The sequence below is a fragment of the Hippichthys cyanospilos genome, chromosome 17 (genome assembly GCF_059441005.1).
Source record: "Hippichthys cyanospilos isolate Australia breed blue-spotted pipefish chromosome 17, RoL_Hcya_1.0, whole genome shotgun sequence".
NCBI lineage: Eukaryota > Metazoa > Chordata > Actinopteri > Syngnathiformes > Syngnathidae > Hippichthys > Hippichthys cyanospilos.
Genome location: NC_142385.1, coordinates 10,155,092 through 10,169,339, shown reverse-complemented (window position 1 = coordinate 10,169,339; position 14,248 = coordinate 10,155,092). Strand labels below are relative to the sequence as shown.

The window sequence follows — 14,248 nt, the reverse complement described above, 5'->3', positions numbered from 1 at the left end:
CATTCTCGTATTGAATCCATTTGCAGACGAAAGGGAAAATCTTTCACTCATATGCTTGTTCTTTGACCTTGTCTATCAAATTTGTCCAAGGAGGCACTTAACATTTTAGGCTGCTTTTGTCCTGAAGAAAAAGTGAAGAAAACCCTCACTTAGTGTACATTTTCCTCCCTGTACTTTTCCTGATGAGTCACAATGTTGCTTTGTTGTCTTTAGCTGCATGCAAATGACCAGGCTGAGGCTGCTTGCATTTCGCCGCCTACATGCGTTCCCATTTCCATATAGCAGCGAGAATGGAAAACGTGCAACTGTGCAAATAAACAGAATACATTTGAAAAAAAAAAAAAGCAGCTGTGAGGAGAAGAGGTGAAACTGTCTGGTGGCAGAAAAGTTCAAGAGCAAGAGAGGTCAGCAGAAGGAGGTCAGCACTGCTGGGAAAAGGAGAGTTATTATTGGACCAAAATGGAGTGCTAGCGTCAGAATGACACAGGAACTTAGTACAGTATATCCGTTGATTTCATTTTTATGTGATTCTTTTTTTTAAGTGATGTCTGGAGATACAAGTTTGCTGATAAAAGCATTTATGAGATTTTATTAAAGTATTTGAATTAGGCATGAATGGCAAAGAAACCTAGTGCATTTAATTTGACTTAAATTAAAGAAAAAAGTTAAAAGAAACAATTCTTGCAAGTAAATCCCTCCACGTCTGAAATGAAAATAGCTCTGGTGTATAAGTGTGTATATGCTTGTTTGTGTGTGTGTGTGTGTGCGTGGGAGAAACCATTTGTGTGCATGTGTGCACGCCCATTTGTCACCATCACTTCCAATAATACTTGAGCAACTGTTCAAAGTGTCATATCGGGTGTCTCTGCGAGAGCGTGCATTCGTGCGTGTCTGTGTGGATGCTGGGAGTCAGGTCAAGTGTGTGAGCGGTGTTGAGGGAGTAAGATGAACAACATGCTTCTTTTGTAAGAGTCCATCTCAAAGTGCTGCTGGATGAAGACAAATCCTGATGCAGTGAGCCTCAATTTGGAGTCAATAACCAAAGCCGGACGGCGTTATGGGGAGTGTCAGCGAATTATGTGCTTCCAGTTTTCAGGCGTTTTTGTGTCCGACGGTGAGAGCTCTGGAATCGGCTGCTGCTCCTGCTACTAAAGGTCAGTTTTTGTTTATTGATAAGTTCACATGTAGACAAGTATGTGAGTTGAAAGTGGTATATAAGGATGACGTGATAAGTTAACATATAGACAAGTATTTGAGTTGTGGTATATAAGGATGACGTGAGTCATTAAGCCTTTTTTGTGGCAAAAAAATCACACAAATGCGCAGTCAGCACAATCACTCTGAAAGTTATGAAACAAAAATCAAATCTTGGGGAATCAAAACTACAAAAGTAATTTTCAATATTAAAAATGTCAATTCTAAAAGTAAAACAAACATTCTCAAAGCTAAGTGTGCCAGAATGATCTCACTTGTAAAAAAAAAAAAAGTCAATTGTCAAAATTATCATTTCAAATATTTTTGAAAAAACAATCCTCACAGTTGTGTGGCAAAACAAACGCACCGATTATTCAAAATCAGTATCTGTGGCATAGCAATCATGCAACCAAGTGTAGCATAATATCCACATGGTCAAAAAGAACACCCAAATTTGTGGCAAGACAAGCTTGAGCTGGTGAATCAAAAATAAAGACCAATATTGAAAACAACAAATTCATAATAGTAAAATCATTATTCCCAAAGGTAAGTGTGACAACAATCGGCACTAATGTATCATTGTCAAAGCTAAATGTGACAGCAATCAAACGTGCGAATAAAAAACGTCTTCAGTCAAAATTATCATTCAAAAACTGATATCCTTCTCAAAGCGGTGTGGCATAACAATCACACACTAGTGTATTCTCAAAACTATATGTGACAGCAATTACACTAATAAATAAAAGTCCATAGCCAAAATGATAACTCCCTCTTGTTTCGGAGAAAAGAAAAGTTGAGAGGCATAACAATCACAATCTGATTAATCAGAATTCTTATCAATGCTATGTGTGCCATAGCAAACACACACACACACTACTGTACTGATTCTCGAATGTGTAGCAATCACACAAGTAAACCAAAAACACGTTTATAGTCAAAATGAGCAACTTTAAGAAATCTTTCACAAAGCAGTGCGCAATAACAATCACACTGATGTATTCTCAAAGCTACATGTGGCAGCAATTGCACTGCTGAGAAAAAAAAGTCAAAATGATCATTCTGAATAGTTAAATCTTTCTCAAACCTGTGTGACATAACAATCACACATTGATTAACCCGAATTATTATCAATGCTGTGTGGCATAGCAATCACACTTAACACACTGGTAAAAATAATGCCTTTAGTCAAATATAGTTAAGTTTTGGAAAAAAAAAACTGCTCAAAGCTTTGTGGCATAACAATCACACACTGATGAATCAAAGTCATTCTCAATACTGTGTTTGAAATCACAAGCCGGTGTGATCAAAACAATGCTCAAACCTATGGGTGCCATAACAATTAAATTCCCTCTCAAACTCATGTGCGGCATAACAATCTTTCATGTATGTACACTTGTATCGCAAAAAAAAAAAACATACTCATATAGTTAAAACCTAAATTCTCAAATGCATAACAATCACATGCTGATGTAATAAAAACAATTTCAAAGACGTTTATGTGGTATAACAATCGCTCCGGTTCATAAATCGTTTTTGGTAGTCACGTTGAAAACAAATGCCCAGTTATTCTGGCATATAAGACTTTATCTCCAACCCTCATGTAAATATCAGGGCAACATGTTGCAGCCGTTGCCATGGTGATTTTCTGAGCGAGCGTGTGCGTGCCATGCTGTGTTTTATTTAATTTATTTATTTGGCATTTTGGTGTAACACACGCATGAGTCAGGCAAAACCCTGCGCGCACGACATGGTGGGCTCCATTGGAGAGCGTGACGCATTCTGGTCGCCCTCTCGGCCCCAAAATGGATCCTCCTCTCAAGTGGGAGCTTGAGTGATATCATGGCGGCCCACCGCTCTCGCGTCAGCTCACCTTATTAAAAATCCATTTGGGACACAAGAGAAAGTTGGATTGTTTGTCATTACGGTTTGCTACGCAGCATGGTAAAATCAAGAAAAGTTTGCTCCACTCTGAGGTTAGATTTGTATCTTATCTCAATATTGTTTTTTCTTTTCTGGTAAGTTTTATCTGATTCAGGAAAAAGGCCATTAAAGAGTTCCTGAGTTCTTCCTTTTACCCATCCTCAGCATATCCTGTTGTTAGCGAGTCGAAAAAGGCTGATTAAAGTGCACAGCTGCAATGTTCTTTGGCTTCTTTGTTTCCATCCAATCGCATCCAATACAGCAGCTGCATCACCCGCAGAAAATTAATTTTATCTTTATTTTAATTTTTTTATTTACACTTGGTAGTTTTTGTCACTGACAGATTTCTCTGATCTCGTTTAGCTACACAAGAAAATCATAGCAACATGTTAGCATGATGTTTGTAGTGCTCGCATTCCACAATTCTTCACAAGTGTCGCATTTCAGAAGTGAACACGGTTATTTATCACTAATATGTGAATTGCACAACAGGAATGCTCTTGTGTTTACTGTGTGCAAGCTAGCGCTGCGTAATTTACACACCTCTGACAAAAGCTAATACTAGTATAACTGTTAGCTTAAGTAAATTTTTGCCAATTCTGCAGCTCTGCTTACCCTTTGCCTTTGACATGATAGAATGTTGTACCCTGCGTCAAAATATTTTTTTTCATGCCATGTAAGGAGCAAAAAAAATAGCATGTGCTTATTATTTTAATTAGCTAAGACATCCTGTGAAATACTGTATTTACTTTGGTCATTTAATTTCATAATTACTGCACCAACCATAAGAATACAAATATTAAAAAGTACATTTTCCCTATGTCGGCCGTAATTAATTGTAATTCAAATATTAGTGTTTAACTGAATGCATCTTTGTTTACAATAAGCAAAGGCACCACTGGCTAATTTAAGCAATACTGGATGAAGCTAATGCTAATCTGTGCTAACGTTGCAGTTCTGCTTACCTTTTGGCTTTGACGAGATAACTACTTCGAACCCCACGTTAGAGGGGGGAGGCTCTAAACTTTTACTGGTTATGTGTAATTATGGCATTGACTGAAGTGTGTGATTTTTATATTTAACAAAATACTGTATTCACTTGGTCATTTAATATCACATTTGAAGAGTAAATAAGCACTACAATGACCCAACCATAAAATATACATTTTCTGACTATTTAACAAATTCATTAATTTATAATGTACCGTTATATGATGTAAAATAAATGATTTTGTATTTCATACATAATCGTATAAAAACGTTTATTTGGTAAATTGTCTTATGTAAATTTACCGTTCTTCGGGCAAGATTTTAGCAGTAGCCTTCTGATTGGCTGCCTCAGTTGAAGTCACGCCCACTCCCCCCGAGCCCCAACACCGGCTATCTTCCCCAATGGATTACAGTTGTCATTTTTTCACCCCATCCGAGCGCTACTAAAATCCTTCGTTTAACTTTTAAAGTTACTCAAAGTTGTTCTTCTTGACCCATTCGAGCCTCGTTTCACCTGCGGGCCTTTGAACAGCCACGCGAACATGGTTCTAAAGTCGGAAGACGGCGTCGGTAAGTTCCCCTGGGGGTCCTTTTTAATTTAAACGAGGCTAACTAAGTTAGCTCAACGAGTTTTGCTAATTAGCATCTAACGTGATGTAAATCCACATTAACCAGCGAGCGCATCATTGGCGTTTTATGTAAGTAAGTAAGGAAGTAACTCGTCTCCAACTGTGTCAATAAAAGCTCTTTATGACCACACAAGCGAACCATTATAACGCGTTTTGGACCAACGCCACACTTGATGAGGTTCCGTGCTCATTTATAAGTCCTTTAATAAAGTACAGCAATCGCTTTAATGTTATTTCGGACGTCATGAATGGATATTTTGTGACGTTTAGTGAATATTGGTTATGTTTAATGTGTGTCAATATTGGTTCAGACTGGAAGGCTTTGTGTAATATTGATACTTTGTTTGCTGACCACACCTAGCAGCGTGTGTTAAACGTCTAGTTTTTATATTATGGTGCAAAATGTGTTTCTGTTGGTTTGAAACAGGAAATGTTAAGAAGTGAGGTTCGCCAGCCGCAATAATGTTCATTATGCAACTGAGGAGTAATATTTTTGTTGCATGTGCCGTACTCTCACACTTCCAACAATAATGTTGTTTTAAAAAATCGATATTCCCTTGTTTCTGTGGTGCGGGACAAAAATATTAAAGGGCCTATATTATGATATTTTAAACTTTCCACAATGAAATACTGTACATGCTTATAATTTACATTTGGGACACAGGCTAGTAAATTTCCTATTAAATATGAATTTCATGGAATGGATGTTTCTAACTAGCAAGTGAAATGTCTCATTTACTGAAGCTGCACCTCTCTCTGTGTGGCTTCTTCACCTCCTTCATGACCTTGCCTAATACTAGCCAGCCACAAAACCTACGTTTGTCTGCTTATCCTCACAATGGTCTTTGAGCATTGAATGGAGTGAATGGAGGCAATACAGACAAATCACTGCAAATAAAATGCAATCCACTAAGAACTGTCCCTCATATCAAATCGGTCTAATGAGAGCCCAGTATTGATAAGTGTTTCCTTTTGCGAGCAAATTATTTACTGCTGACGGTGATTTTATGGCTGTGTGCTCCCAAACACAAATTTTCGCTACTCCTTTTTCTACATTAAAAGGTTGTAACTAATCAATGAAATATTGCTGTTTACTTGGCCATGAAGTTGAGAAATCATCATTGCAACATGGTAAAATCTCCAAAAAGTTGAATTTCTTTGGTAGGGCCCCTTTAAGCCTAAGAAAGAACATGTCGGATCAAAAGAATTGGTGCAGCTCTCTTTGTTTCAAACAGGATATGTTAAAAAAAAAGATTTTCGCCAGTCAGATGATATCCCTATTGTTTAATATACAAGAAAAGGAGCAGTGCTATTTTGGTCTGTGAAATTGTCTTCCTACAGTTTATGTAGTTGTGGCACATCCTGCATCCAAAAACAGCTCCGGCTCATTCCTCATCCTTTCTCTCTGGCCGCATGTCTGCTGCGCTGTGTTGAATGCATGTTGGACTTTCTGGCAATGAATGCCTCTCAGTCTCCGTGGGGAGTTCACCGTAACCACTGGATTATATCACGCCGCATCGAGCTGGTTAGCCTCGGGGGCCAGCTGCCATGGCGAAGGACAATCCTCGCTTTATGAGTGGCGCAAGACGACCAAACGCATCATTTTCTTTTCTTCACAAATAAACCCGCTTGGCCTCGGGTCCCTGGTCAGCTGCCTCTGACTGTCCCATTGGGGTAAGGCTGGACAAGACTGGACCGGGCCGAGAGGCTGGCGCGAGTTTAATTTGCGGCTGTTGGCATGTGATGGCCACAACAACATTTGTCTGTCCAGGCTGCTCATTCCGCTGAAAACAAATTCCCAGGAAAAAAAAAACTGAATGGAAAGCCAGTGGACCAGTTGCTCAGAGCAAATTTTTTTAACGGTCCTATTCCATTAAAATCCAGTATTGTTACTTGAAGCCTCTTCAGATCATCGCTTCTGCCTAGTAAATTTCCTATGCTGTTGAGCGAGATGGCCTGCAAGTACTTTGGAGATAAGTTCATTCGAATTCGAAAAGTGCTTCGGAAGTGTGACTGGATGCAACCTTTAAGCCCATTTTTGCTATGTTACTTCAGATCAATCTTTACGAAAGCAAATAAATTGCCCACAATTCTTTATGCTAGCAATATTTAAAGGATACCACATTTGTTTAACCATTTTTAACAGTAAAAAGTTATGCGTTTGTCTAAAATTGATTACTTACGTATTTATATTTAATGTACAATTATTACCTCTAGAAATACATTTTGCCCATTTTTAAAAAAAAATCATGTCATGTGTTCATGGTTCAGGAAACGACCAATCATGACTCGCTTGTTTCTGGGTTTGGTCTTGTGACGTTCACAAGCTGAGTTGTGATTGGCCGCCTTGAGCACATTTGTCATTTTTCAGTCAATTTCACATTTAAAAAAAAAAGTTTAATGGTATTACAGTAATTTACAATGAAAAATTATGTTGTCATCAAATTAATTCATGACAAAATATTATGTGTACTGCTGCAAAGAATACATTTGATTTTTTTTTTAATGAACACAAGCTTAAAATCAACTTATACTACAACTATAACTTCTTTTACATTAGGCTTATGCTACAATAAAGGACATTCATTTTTACCAGTCTGTGTTACAACTTATTTACGATATTTACTTTTTAATTTTAACAAGCTCTGACTACTTGAAACCCCATTTGATTTGCATTTAGTTGGAACAGCATGGACTGTACTTTGTCTTTCTTTTGCAAGCAGTTCCAGGCAGTAAACTGCCTCTGAATAGTGAAATCCATTATGTCTCCATCGCTTCAGGACCTGAGCATCTTTATGAATGCTAAATGAATCCGATTTCTCTTTCGGCTCATCATGCTCAACTCTTAAGGTCACGCGAGGAAGGAGGAGATAAACTAGAGGGAGGGGAGCTATTGGGGGAGGGTGATGTTAAAGGGTCTCGCCCCTCTCTGGCGGTCGCACATCGGTCTGTTCTCTCATGCTGGAACGAGCGTCTGATGTCTGGACTCAACTTACCGTCTCCGTAACTCTAAGAAAGGACTGAAGGACATAATGTGGACCGATCAACTCCAAAATTAAGACAGGTGGTTGTTTTGAATGAGAAGCGAAGTTTTAGCACGGTTTTCCGCTCCCGATGCTGCCTTGTTATTCTTGTCTTGGGTTATAATAAGCGCAAATGCAGTCTAGTTTTAAATATGTCTGTCTGAGAGCTGTGTGCAATGTGCGGGCTCTTTTTAGAAGGGATGTAATCCCGCATTCATTTAGTTAATTGAAAAAGTATAGGCCTTGCGAATCTAACTTCAGGCGGTGTACACTTGTGTGTCCTTGGTTGGATGTGGGTGGGGGTCATAATACGTACAAAATTGTTGTTGCCATAGCGACACGGACCGAACTTGTTTGTTGTATTTACACATTCTTGTTGGCCCTCAGTGCCTGATGACCTCAGTCCAGAGGAGAGACAGGAGCTGGAGAGCATCCGCCGCAGAAAACAGGAGCTGCTGCAGGACATACAAGTAAACACAAACACAAACGCACTTCCACGCAATGTCATGGTGGATCCCAGCCGTCAGCCTTGTGACAAAACCCTTCTGTTGAATCTCACTCCTATGCTACTCAAAAACCAAATTACAGGAGCATTGCAGGAATGGGATAGGTCCAATTTATTACTTTTTCCCAAATAAAGTCATGGAAAATGAAATGGTTAATTCACGGCTCAAACTGATTTTTGATGTAATGTTATTCACCTCTAGCCCAGTTTAACTGGATCTTTGACATCCATAGCCCTCAATGGGAGTGAAAGGCTTAACTCCTTCACTTCCAGAACTGTTCAAATGGATCTTTAGCATCCATACCTGACAAAGACAGTGAAAGGCTTAACGCATTCACTGCCAGAAAAGTTTAACTCAACCACTTCTATCCCATTGACGTCTATAGCTGTCAATTGAAGGGAAAGAGTCTTCCGGCCCAGTTAAAATGGATCTTAACTCATTCACTTCCAGCCCAGTTAACGTGGGTCTTTGATGTCCGTAGCCGTCGATGGCAATGAAAGACTTTACTCATTCACTTCGAGAACAGTAAAACTGGATCTTTAATGTCTATAGCTGTCAATAGAAAGGGAAGGATAAAACCATTCACTACCAGAAAAGTTCAAATGGATTTTTGACGGCTATAGCCGTGAATGGCAGTGAAAATGAACTACCACACAAGTGTTAAACGATCAACACAGAAATAAGGCCTAATGCAGAACTGAATTCTCTTGGGTTGAAATACCAATGTACCTATTTGAAAGATTCTGTGGTATGTAATGTGAGGCACTAAGAAAATAAACAAAAACAAAAACCAGTCTCCCCTTATCGACATGTTCCTTGGGAACTCATAAACCTCACGCGTCTGCGTTAAGTGTCGCTTCCACGTGCCCTGGGGCCAAATGGGCAATGGGGCGTCAAATATTCCAGTAATAGAGAGACGGGACGCTGTTGCTTCATGAAGAAGAGGGAGGGGGCTGGCTATTGTACTTAAGGCTGTTGTAACCAAGAAGACTCATTCTTGTTACATTTTTTAGTTTCATATTGTCTCCCATCTTTTTTTATCCTCTTTTTTTTCTTGTCATGCATTTCTCGAATGCATTTCAGTGCATTCAACACACAACTTACTAAGTCTGGGAAAAGGGTTAGGGAAGCAATTGGGGGGGGGGGCTGACTAGAAAATGTGGGTCAGGGCGTGAGGACAGAAGAGGGGAAGCAAGGTCGCCAGGCTGACCCGGGAACAGGTGCTCCGGCTCCCACAGACGAGTCGCTGGGACAAAAAGAGAGTGTGAGTGAGTCACTTATCTATGTTGGCAGGGTTTTACTGCAGTATTTTCTTTTCTTTCTGCTTTCAGAGGATAAAAAATGAGATAGCAGAGGTCACCAGTGAGATTGATAACCTGGGCCTGACTGAAGAAAGGTAAGAAGTCTTTCCAGGAGCATTTTTGTCTATGAGTGCAGGCCTTCACCAAGGAGATGAAATTTGACCCCCCAAATTTCACGGCACCATTTTGTCTGCTTATTTGTCAGCTGGCTAGTTCCGGATTCATGGTGGAGGACATTTTGAATCCGAAATAGACTTGACTTTACTCCAGCTTTAGTCATATTGCACTCAAACTTATTGTTAGATTGTCAGTCAAAATATGTTTTCTAAAAATTGTATATTTTTTATAGCTGATTGTTTCTTTCTGGTTCATTAGGAAAAGCATGCAGAGGAACAAACAGATGGCCATGGGCCGGAAAAAGTTCAACATGGACCCCAAGAAGGTGAAGAAAAACTGCAATGAAGTATACATAGAGACTGATGACAAGATAAACGTAACCCTTTTGTATATTTAAACATAATTCCCACGTTTTTTGAAAAAGAACCAGAATGATTTTTGCTTATAGGCATCCAATCAGTTAGCTTGTCCGTGGCATCTTGACTTTAATATTAACACACTTTATGCTAGTCTCACTCATTCCAATTCAAACATCGAACAGTTGTGCTGTCTGTAACCACCTGTAAAATAAGGCATCATCTTACGCCCAACCTGACAACATAAACAATAAGCTACAATTAAGAACCACAAGAATGAGGACTAGTAATGCTAATGGACATGTCATGGTTAAAGCCATTTTGTCCTTAAAATAGTACTGCATGTTAATGCACTCCCTTAATGTGCTTGAAAAGGAAGAATATCAATTAAAAACAAAAAAGGGGTGCTGAGATTCAGTTTAGGGGCTTCTTGAGCACTCCCAAGAACAGGCTAGAAGTATCCAAGGTCAGAAATTAATTAAAAAAAAAAGGAACGATAATTAAATTTTTAGAAACTGTTGTAACTTAATTCATGATTAGATGCATTTGCGACATGTCTCAAGGGAATCCAGTTCCTGATTGACTGTTCGTTGCTAAAAAATACAAGCGACGACATCGCACGCTTCCTCTACAAGGGTGAGGGTCTCAACAAAACGGCCATTGGCGATTATCTCGGAGAAAGGTCAGTTTTCCAGATCCTTCCTCTAGAGATGCTGTCAACTTGTAATCCTTTACTCAAAAATGGCTGTCATTTCAAGAACGATTTTTTATTTTTTTTTGCAGAGATGACTTTAGCATGGAGGTGCTGCACGCCTTCCTGCAGCTGCACGAATTCTCGGACCTGAACCTGGTCCAGGCCCTGCGGCAGTTCCTGTGGAGCTTCCGGCTTCCCGGCGAGGCCCAGAAGATCGACCGCATGATGGAGGCCTTCGCACAGCGATACTGCCACTGCAATCCCGGCGTGTTTCAGAGCACGGGTGAGTGGGTAATATTCAGCTGCAGACGCATCTTAATGGGTCTAATTGGTACAATATTTTTTTGTGTGTGTGTGTGTAATTTATTACAGACACATGTTACGTGTTGTCCTTTGCCGTCATCATGCTAAACACCAGTTTGCACAACCCCAACGTGAAGGACAAGCCCTCTGTGCAGAGGTTTACGGCCATGAATCGAGGCATTAATGACGGCGGAGACCTGCCGGACGAGCTCCTTCGAGTGAGTCTTTCTTTCCCCAAACTTCCATCATTTTGTTTTTTCTACTGTGCAAAGGTGGCTGTTGTCATGAAAACAAGGATAGGGAAGTGGTCTCATTGAGTTTACCTATAAATTGACAAGAGTCGCAAACTTGCAAACGCTATAATTATGTTGTACTCCAGTTGATAAGGGTGTGACTTTACCACCGCCCAATTATGATTATAGCTTGAATTTGATTGCCAATCTTGTTTTGGCGTTGACATCATGACTGCCTCTTGGAAATCCTGAGATGGTTGGTCAACGCAGTAAAGAATGCAAGGCTAATTTCAAGTGGGCCAAAAGTAAAATTGCTATAAACACCCATATAAAACAAAAATAATCAGCCAGCTGGCTTATATTTGCCAATTATTTTTATGTTTACTTTTATATACTCCAGCCATTTACAGCAGTTGTATACAAGTAACAATGGTGTCATTATTTTTTACATGTGAAGCCATACCGTAGCACTATATCCTTAAATAAAATGTGTCGATTAGCTCATGCTTTTTTTTTTTTTCTTTTACAAGCAATGATTAGGTCAGCAGTGCAACTAATAAATTGATTCATTAACTTTATTGATTGGCCACAATGCATTCTGTAAATCAATTTTTTTCAAAACTATATATTTAGTGTTGTTGTGAACAGGCACCAGGCCGGCACTGACTGGTGAAAGTCTGCACAAAATTGACAAACTCTTTTTTTATTCATTATGATTTTTTAAAATCTAATTGATAATCTTTTTTTTTTTCCCTAGCGAAAAGTTGATATCAGCCTAAAAAGTAACTCATTGCCTGACTGTGTGTATAGAACCTGTTTGAAAGCATCAAGAACGAGCCCTTTAAAATCCCAGAAGACGATGGCAACGACCTCACGCACACTTTTTTCAATCCGGACAGAGAAGGCTGGCTGCTCAAACTAGGTACGCCTTTAGCAGGAGCGCCTCCTAGTGGCTTCTCCCGAGGAAGCCTGCTCATTCAATGATGTGACTGTCAGCGTGTTTGCTCGAGTTGACTGTTGTCTTTTTTTTCTTTTTTCTGTTTTATGAAACCAGGAGGTAAGTACCGCCCGACTTGGCTTTAATGCACCCGACTGCTTCGCCTCACCGCTTTTCGCACATCAGCTTCGAGCTCACGCGCTAGAACGCAAATCACATCACGCCTTCTTTCCCACGCTGTGCTTTTTATCTGACCAATGCTGGCTTCTGATACCCTGACCCTGTTTTTTTTTTTTTTAACTTTAACTTACAATAAATTCTTTGCATAACATCAAAATTTGCCATCAAGGATCCTCACACCTCACCTGTCGTCTGTCTTCAGGTGGACGGGTGAAGACCTGGAAGAGGCGCTGGTTCATCCTCACGGACAACTGCCTCTACTATTTTGAATTCACAACTGTAAGCGCACTTAAAAGCTCCCTAAGAATATTTTCTGCCATGAAGTGCTCTTGTACTAAATCGTATTTTGCTCAAAAGGACAAAGAACCCAGAGGGATCATTCCCTTGGAAAATCTGAGCATCCGCGAAGTCGATGACTCAAAGAAACCGGTAAATTCTTTGAACTTTTCACGCCGGGTGCGGTTTTCAAACGGCTCACTGGCCCTCTTTATCTCATTACCAAAGAACTGTTTCGAGCTCTTCATCCCGGACCACAGAGATCAGGTGATCAAGGCCTGCAAAACAGAAGCGGACGGCCGCGTCGTCGAGGGCAACCACACGTTTTACAGAATCTCCGCCCCCACCGCGGAGGAGAAGGACGAGTGGATCAACAGCATCAAGTCAGTCTTTCTTGTTATGTCTTTGGAATAGTGCTGAATCAACTACAGCTATTTTGTAATTTCTCATTTGTGCTTCACATTATGGCAGTAGAACCATGAGACCCTAATTTAAACTCTGAAGGTAATACTCATGAATATGCGGGAGGTTTTTAGTACGTTCTAACTAGTGCTGTTGAGTTTTTCTTCTTTATCAACAAACTCATTGCAAAATATTCTACAACTGCAATTAATCGCATTTTCACAAGTTTTTTTCTACAAAGCTTGTAACAGATATTCAATCGACCCAACTTTGATCCTTTAATATTGTTTTCCTGTAAAATACAAATGACCATAAAAATATTATGTCAGTTTATTTTTTTTCCTCCTTGTTTTCTCATGCAAACATTTTTCAAATTTTCTCACTCACTAGTTCAAGGCTTTGACCAGTGTTTGGCTCTAATATGCTAATACGGTGTTTGGACTTTGCTTTGAAAAGTGCACATTTTATTTTTCCAATGAGATGTCAGGCAACTTTTTCAAATATAAAAGTATGTAAAAGTCTATTCTTTGTGGTGGGCCCTCGCTAGGTTTAGCAAGTGAGGAGAACTGAGCTCATTTTTTAAGGTTTTCTAAAATGTTGATCTCCAAAGTTGTCTTTAATTGCCCAAATTCAAATTTTCTCCATGTGTTCTGAAGACGTGTCCTCCGCGTGTTTTGCAGAGCCGCCATTAGCAAGGACCCCTTCTACGAGATGTTGGCCGCTCGCAAAAAGAAGGTTTCGTCCTTGAAGGGCATGTAATGTGCGCGCACACACACACAGGTTTGACTGACGAGTGCTGCTGGGGGAAAAAAATGGAGCACAACCTCTCTCACCAATGAACCACTGTTGCACCTTCATTTCCTCAACATCATATTTGTTTTTCTGTTTTTATACATACAGTAAGTATCATTCTGTGTACTGTTAGTTTATTCAGTTTGTTGCTTCACTGGGCGGGACGCTTACTGAAGAATTTTCATCTCATGAAAGACTGCAGGTAATCATTTCAGTCAGGCATAAAAAAGAAATACTGGATCTCTCTTCACATTTCATTTCCACATGCCCCTCCCTCCACGCTTTCAAAGCACAATTAGTGGAAATGAAGGTGTTTGAAGGCGTTACCTGGTATTTATTTGTCCTTATTTATTGTTTTGTCTCATTAAAAGTTTACAACCAGTCATCGTTCTTTG

General features: G+C 39.7%; 1 protein-coding gene across 4 annotated transcripts; it reads left to right on the top strand.

The window, feature by feature from the left end:
• Positions 1-858: 858 nt before the first annotated feature.
• On the top strand, positions 859-14,238 carry LOC148409571 (cytohesin-1-like). 4 transcript variants are annotated; one of them, XM_088438393.1, is made up of 13 exons: positions 995-1,014; positions 1,090-1,154; positions 8,144-8,226; positions 9,594-9,658; positions 9,939-10,005; positions 10,600-10,718; positions 10,820-11,013; positions 11,103-11,251; positions 12,077-12,189; positions 12,584-12,662; positions 12,741-12,812; positions 12,888-13,042; positions 13,742-14,238. In XM_088438393.1, exons 1-13 carry the CDS (start codon positions 1,010-1,012, stop codon positions 13,818-13,820), a joined length of 1,245 nt encoding a protein of 414 aa, XP_088294519.1. In that variant the 5' UTR covers positions 995-1,009; the 3' UTR covers positions 13,821-14,238. The 4 variants fall into 4 exon arrangements, with proteins under 4 accessions (XP_088294518.1, XP_088294519.1, XP_088294520.1 ...); XM_088438392.1 differs by having other exon boundaries at positions 859-1,154; XM_088438394.1 differs by lacking the exons at positions 995-1,014; positions 1,090-1,154 and adding an exon at positions 4,491-4,674.
• The last annotated feature ends 10 nt before the right edge of the window (positions 14,239-14,248 follow it).